Source organism: Dama dama, chromosome 13 (genome assembly GCF_033118175.1).
Source record: "Dama dama isolate Ldn47 chromosome 13, ASM3311817v1, whole genome shotgun sequence".
Classification (NCBI taxonomy): Eukaryota; Metazoa; Chordata; class Mammalia; order Artiodactyla; family Cervidae; genus Dama; species Dama dama.
Genome location: NC_083693.1, coordinates 15,842,224 through 15,849,582, shown reverse-complemented (window position 1 = coordinate 15,849,582; position 7,359 = coordinate 15,842,224). Strand labels below are relative to the sequence as shown.

At 53.0% G+C, this 7,359-nt stretch overlaps 1 protein-coding gene across 1 annotated transcript in view; it reads right to left on the bottom strand.

Annotated features, from left to right (window-relative positions):
* Nucleotides 1–4,007: 4,007 nt before the first annotated feature.
* The window catches only part of ADAMTS17 (ADAM metallopeptidase with thrombospondin type 1 motif 17), a 392,337-nt gene continuing 388,985 nt past the window's right edge, over nucleotides 4,008–7,359 (bottom strand). The window contains exons 22-23 of the mRNA XM_061159720.1: nucleotides 5,712–5,889; nucleotides 4,008–4,593 (exon numbers count right to left, since the gene is read on the bottom strand). Of these exons, the coding sequence (XP_061015703.1) occupies nucleotides 4,427–4,593; nucleotides 5,712–5,889 (345 nt within the window). The 3' untranslated portion in view covers nucleotides 4,008–4,426. The remainder of the gene's footprint in view (nucleotides 4,594–5,711; nucleotides 5,890–7,359) is intronic.

Genomic DNA, 7,359 nt, shown 5'->3' with positions numbered 1-7,359 from the left:
TTGCAAGCCTTGAGTGGGTGACATGACCCAGGGAGAAAGGAAAGAGAGAGAAGCAGGTGTAGGACCAAGCTCTGGAGCACCCTGTCATCTAGAGAGCTGCTGGAGGAAAGGGAGCTAGGGAACAGAGGAGGGGAAGTCAGGAGAGGAGGGTGTCCCAAGGGAGAGGGTTGCTGAAGATGTCTGCAGGTCACGCCCAGAAGGTCACTGGGGACCCGTCAAGAACAGCATCAGTGCAGGGGGCAAAAGCCAGGGGAGAGGTTTGGAGAATGAATGAAAGTCTGGAGGTAGAGAGGGAGTGTGGAGAGGCAATGGGAGCTCAGTGGAAGGTGTGATGGCTGGCCTTCCATGAGGACTAGGTCAGTTGTCAGAGAAGGAGGCTTCAGATGCAGGCAGATTTGTGTCTAGAAGCAGAAACATAAGGGCTTTTGCCAAAAGTCTTGCAGATGGTGAGCACCACTGGAAAGGATTTCAATGCCAAGCCTTCTAGCCTGTGCCCAGAGGGCAATCAATAGACCTACAGGGGAAGTCCTGACCTTTCCTTCTCAGAGTTCTTGCGGCTTTCTCTTGTTCTCTGTTGTCCAGGACTCTAGGCTTGTCTGAGGGGCTGGGGACGCCAGAGCAGGTCTTCGGTCCATTTGTGTTCTCGGTGGCTCCAGGAAGTGCTGGTTCCTAGTAGAAGCTCGCCCAACACTTGCTGATTGCTTGCTTGTCAATTTCATTGTAACAGACCGGAATCTAAGCAGCTTATAAAGAAATTATATAGCATCAGATCTGTTAGAAGTTAACCCGCCAGAGAGATCAGAACTCTCAGGGCAAAGAGAGGCTTCTAACAGGTCCTGGAGGCAGGTGGCTGATGGTTCATGGGAATTAATGCAACCTACAGGTTTCTTGGTGACGGGGGAACTATGGGGAGTTAGCTGTTGGCTAAACAAATGGTCTTTATTTTGTGAAACTTCTGGGTGTTGCTCCAACATTAAAAAGAAGCGTTTTGTCTAATGAAGCTATGGGGGAGCTCTTCCCCTTGATGCCAGGAGGAGCCAGTTCCCTCCAGGGGCAGGTGCTGCGACATCCCTGCTCCATGTCAGGCCCAGTGGGGCTCCAGAGGTCCCTGCTGTGAAGGTGTGGTGCCTGTGCTAAGCCCCCAGCCTGGGAGGTCAGAAGGGCCAGGTCTGCCTCACACCCCCAGGAGGGGAGCTGTCAGCAGGATTAGGAGAGGGGCTAAGGGTTGAAAGGGCAAGGCTCTGGGGAGCAGGCACTCATTCTGGCATGACGGGGCCCCTTGCAGAGGGGCCACTGCGCCCCCACAGAGCCTGGATGAATCTACCAGCGAGGTGGCTGCTCTGTGTCAGACTCTCAGCCTCAGGGCTCAGCTGTCAGACCTTCATGCCTCCACCCAGGGTTCTGCAGGACTGCACGGCTTGTCAGCGCTCCCTCAGGGAGACGCAGCCACCAGCTGCCTTTACCAGCGACCTCTGAAGCTGCACAACTGTGGTAAGCAGGTTGCGGTTCCTTGCAGCCAAGTCCCAGGCCAGCAGGGTGACTGCAGCAGAAGGCAAGGACACCGTCTCCCTCCACCAGCCCTCGAGGACTGGTTTTTGTCTTTTACTTCACAGACAGCTTAACGTTGTTATGGAAGAACATTTTATTAAACATATTCAACTCACTTCCAATGAAATGATTAATTTTTCATTTACAGTGGTGTCCAATGTTTGTCTTCTGTTCTTTTTTTTTCTTTCAAACCAGCACCAAAAAGTAAAACAAAAATACCATGGGTACAGTACGTAAGTTAACTAATGGAAAATATATACATTTGACTCTGAAATGAAGAAAAGAGAACAAAGCAATGATATTATTGCCATTGAGGATCTTTCCCTGTGTTCTGATAATATCAAGCCATGGTCAGCTGAGAGGGTTTCATTTGCACCAATGAAATAGCACCATACGATTGTGAGAGTCTGTAGTTAGTAACACATTTGTGCAACCAAAAAGGTACAGTACTTGAGTGACAGTACAGGGTATTGTTAATAAAGAAACATCGCTGTTGCAATGACAGGGTTTCACTGTCTTCTGTACAAAGCGGAGCAAGAATGCCATGACGGCTTCACCGAGATCAACCATTGCTTGTGCCGTGAACAGAAGGTGGGCTGGTGAATTTCAGAGCGACAGTGCCAGCGAGAGCTACAAGAGCTCAGAAAAACCCGAACTTTGGGGAACCAAAGGGATGTTTAACGATAACTGAATCGATCACTTGCATTCTGAGGGTGTGGGTCCCTTGCCAGGGGCGTCCAGTTGATACGGCCAGGGTGGCCAGTGGGGAGACTGAGAGGCACCAGGAAAAGGGCTCACCTCTGGGCCATGCACAGGCTTGCCCGGCTCGGGTGGGCCCGTGGTTCCCATACAGACAGCAAGCAAGGCTGCCCTGACTTCCTTGGCTGGCTGCCCTGATTCCACTCCTCAGCCCCCAAGGCTGAGAGCTTTCCATCCATCCGTGGCAAAGTCCAGCCCATCTGGGACTGGGGGAAAACTAAGCCCTAGCTCCTCCAAGGCTTTGAGTGCCTTGGGGGAGCCTGCTAACGGCCAAGCCGGAGCAGGGAGGACAGCGTTCTGCACAGGCTCTGGGCAGCCGCGGGAGCTCACCCTGCAGGTGGGCTGCCCCAGCCTGGCACTCTCCGGGGTCTTTCCACAGAGCACCTAAGGAGCTTTCTCAACACTTCTCACAGATTCAAGTGGAACCGAACAGATGCTCGGCCATCCGACCACTTCTCTGCCTCCGGGGTAGTAACAATCAGAAAGCAAAGCCAGCCCGCAGGGCAGGCTGGAGAGGGCAGAGTGTCTCTTTCTTTCTGATTTAAGCTGACTCCAAAGTTGTGACGTCAAAAACACAAACACAGATACATAAACACAGCACCAATAAATCAAGAAGCACTTGGAGATGATCCCATGGAGATTAGCCTAAGTAAAATTCCCCTCTGACATAAGGGAGGAGAGGATGGGTTTTTCATGATAAAGTCCTTGAACAGAAGCACCCATCAAACACCCACTGAGCTGGCCAGCAGACCAGACCTCCCAGCATGCCGGGTCCCCTTCCCCAAGCTCCCCAGCAGGCAGGGTCTTACCATCTTTTGTGCTTTCATACACTCCTGTCATCCCCCTGGGCTCAGAGAGGGCCCAACTATGAGGGGTAAGGTGACCATAGGAGGCAAACACCTTCTTGAGGCTTTTCTGTCATCCTTGCCCCACTAATGTGGGTCAGTAACGACAGCATCACAGCGATGAACACTGCACGGTCTGGACCACAGGAGAGCAGGATGGGCACACAGCCATCCTGGGCAGGGGGCACTCCTCCACCAGGCTGAGTGGTCCTGGAGGACACCTGCCCCGTGTCAGAGTGAAGCACCAGGTCTGAGCCTGAGTCAGAGCTTCCAAGAAGAATCAACTTCAGATAGATGGCCAGGGTCAGGGTGAAGCCATCTCTAATGGGCAAAGCTTCGTGAAGTACTGGCTAGAGCAGAGGTCCCCGGGAGCAGAGAGGGAATGCCCCCAGCCTCACAAAGCTGTGCTGAGCTCACCTCGATGCAGGCAGCAAGCCCAAGGGCTAGACCAGCATGTGCCTCCGCACACAGCACCTTGAGGAGTGGCTCTTCTGTCTCCCTGTGTGGGGGACCGCAGAGATCTGAACACTAGCTGCGTCCTCTAACCCAGACACCACTGGAACATTCTCCCCCATGTGGCTGGTGTGCAGAGCTACGTAGCCCTGGCATCCTTGGTGGTTCACACAAACTCAGCCTCCCAGGGACAAGACCTCCGAGGAGAGACCCAGGACCTAGAAAGCATGTTCCCTGACCCGGCACAGCACCACGTGGCGTCCTGCTGGTGTCCGGGGAGCTCCGGCAGCGCTCCCTCTCCGGAGAAGCCTCCTCCCATCCAGAGCATCACTGGCTTTGAGAATAAAGCCTGTTTTTAAAGGAAAGCATCTCGTTTTTTTGGATATCCTCCCCCCGCCCCCCACCCCCACCCCGCGGTACATGGAGCACTGGGAATTCAAACGTCAGAGGAAAAGTCAAGACAGGGGCGCCCGTGACGTCTCTCTTGACGACCGTCTGTCAGAGGTGTTCCCTTTGAGGTACGTGGAACTTAGAAATTACAATTATTTTGTGACTCATGCCTATCTTTTTTCCTTATCGTAGAAAGCCATCCAGTGGCTGTTAACAATATATTAAGTATAAAAGCATTAAGCAAACGTCAAGTCCACTCTCAAGTTCTATGCAGTCGGATTCTCGGGACAGTCTCCGGGGTGAGCCGCGGTGTGCCTCGGTGGGTCCCGGCCGCAGGCCTGGCGGGCTCTCAGGCGGGTGGGCTTTCATCTAGCCGTGTCGTCGGGACTCAGACCTCGCGTCGGAGCATCGCGGGACCACCGGGCCGCCTGTCAGGAGCTCGGCGGCGGGGGCGGCTGGCGCATCTTGTTTGCATAGAAGTCCCTGCACGTCTGGCAGCAGCGCTGGTACCACCGCATGTCCTGGCAGAGGTTCTTCTCTCTGATGACCCTGCAGTACACTGTCCATTGGTCCCGTGTGCACTTGTAGGTCAGAGCCGCTGAGGGGACGGTGGAGAGAGAAAGCCCAGGGGTTACGGGTGCCTGCGGATGACACTCCCGGCAGCCCTCACCCACGTGGACGCTGGAACCCTGCACAGACCGGGGGGGCCACGCCCCTGCCTGGGCCGTAGCTTTCACAAGGGACACTCTGAGTCCAACCTGACCATTTCGGGGTTTGGTGTGAGGGCACTGCCCCCCTGCTTCTGAGCTAAACAGCATGCACAGTCATTTTACGGGTGAGGATGCCATCTGTTGGCATTTATAAAACAGAAGGGCGCAGGGACTGGACATCCAAGGGCCCACAAAAGCACACAGTCACAGCACAAGCAAGTGGCCTGAATCGCCCTGCTCTCGGTCATGCAGAGACACAGTCCTGCCTCAGCGAGGCCTCTGGAGGATACCAAGGAGGGCTGTGCATGCCAAAGCCTGATGAACACCTTGGCAAGCTTGAAGACCTCCCCCCAGTGAAGCTTGTCTGGAAACCCCTTCACGTTGGTGGCATCCCAGCATTAGGGAAAGGGGCTCTGGTTGGGAAACTGTTCCCGAGGGATTTCTATTCAGAAAAGCAGAAACTCTTTCAGTGGAATCATCAGATCAGCGCTAGACATTCTTCTTTTGGGGCCACCACTGGCTGGGGATGTAGCCAGGTAAAGGGCTGAGTTTGGAGCCCTGCTCACACCAAAGCTCCCTGCTGAATTGAAGACTCCCATCTGTCAACACCTCTGTTTCCTTCTTGAGCATCAGCTTCAGGACCATTCCATGTATGTATCACCCAGATTTCATAAATGACACCCCCAGATCCTTCATTTCCTGAGTAAGCACCTCCCTTTGCCTCCTTTGTGCAGAGAATCCCAAAACATTTGAGGAGCATTCTCTCATGTTGCCCTTTGTTGGGAGAGGGGCTCAAGGGTTTGAGGCATCTTTTTCATGACAAGGAATGAAATTCTATCTCTGAAACCTCAGATCCTCTCCAGAACTGACACATGTTGGCCTCTCCAGAGCTCACATAAGGAGCAAGGAGCACGTTTTCTGGCTTACAGAATTCCCACCCCAGTGGGGACTCCCTGGCCAGGGGGTGCAGCAGCCCCAGGAGTGGGGGCTCGGCAGAGGCACTCACCGAGGCGAGGGGAGGTGATGGTGTTCACGTTGATCTTGTCATTGCAGACTTCCTGGTGGCACTGTTTGTAGGCGGCTGGCTTGGCGAGGGCAGGGCACTCGTTGCCATGGCGCCCGGTGACCTTGTGCATGCACTGCACCACGCGGGACTGCAGGCCCTTCCCACAGGTCGATGAGCACTGCCGGAGACAGGGAGAGCTGAGCTCGGGCTGAGGGGCTTTGACGATGCCACTCCTGGCTCTGGTCCCTGCATGTCATTCCTAAGTGCTTGAAATAATCATAGTTCAAGAGGGCTTGGCTGCATACCAGTGGCCCGAAGGAAAACTGTTTCAAGATGTTACAGACTGCATGTCTGGGTCCCCTCCACCTCCAAATATTTAATGCCCCTGTGTGTGTTAGTTGCTCAGTTTTGTCTGATTCTTTGCAACCCCATGGACTGTAGCCCACCAGGCTCCTCTGTCCATGGGATTCTCCAGGCAAGAAAACTGGACGGGCTTGCCATTTCCTTCTCCAGGGGATCTTCCCAACCCAGGGACTGAACCCAGGTCTCCCCCACTGCAGGCAGATTTTTTACTGTGTGGGCGACCCAGGAAGCCCTAATCCCCAGTGAGATGGTATTTGAAAGTAGGTCCTTTGGGAGGTAATTGGGTTTAAATGAGGTCATGAGGGTGGGGCCCCCATGATAAGATTAGTGTCCTTATAAGAAGAGGGAGACAGATCAGGGTTCTTTCTTTCCACTATGTGAGGGCACACAAGAAGGCGCCTGTTTGCAAGCCAGGAAGTGGCCTCTCACTAAGAGCCAATATGCTAAGCACCTTGACTGCGGACTTAGCCTCCAGAACTATGAGAAATAAATGTCTTGTTATTCAAGTCACCCAGACTGTGGTATTTCATTACAGCAGCCTGAGATGGCTAAGACACATTGCTGAAATATTAATTTATGCTCATTGCACTTTATCTCCCACCCTCTCACTCGTGTTCCAGAGAACCAGCTGGGCTTTGAAATTCTCCAGATAGTGAGCAGGGTGGCCTGCTGGTACCCAGGAAGGGACTGAACCTGATGACCACAGGGATATCCCTGGCACTTTGTGCCACACAAGGCTCCCAGGCATTTGCCCAGCCCTGGATGTAGGGAGGAACCCAATAATCATGGGGTTGAATTTCCACAAGCCTGGAAGGGTGGAGCTCAGAATTAAGTGGCTGATTCATATCAATGTATGACAAAACCCACTGGAAAAAAAAAAAATAATAATAATAAAAAAAAAAAAAGGAAAAAAAAAAAAAAAGATACAGGAAATGAAGAAGTGCAACCTTTCTTGCATGATGGACTCATGGACTAATACGGGGGCTAACAGTTTCAATTTAGACACTCAATCCCTAGTTCTTGGCATTTCCAGCATTTGCAGATGGCTAAAATCAAACCAGTGTAGTTCGGCAGACCACCCCGCCCTCCCATAGAGAGGCCTTGTAAGACTGTGTTCTGTCTCCTGCTCTTCTTCTGGTTCCTCCTTTAAAGTGTTTTACAGGGAACCTGACCAGTATCCAGCATCAGGATTCCCTCGCCCAATCCTGCTTGCCAGCTCCTTGCCCTCACTTGCTTTCCTGGGAGCCCCTACAACTGTCTCTCCATTAAGTTATTCAGCTCCCGG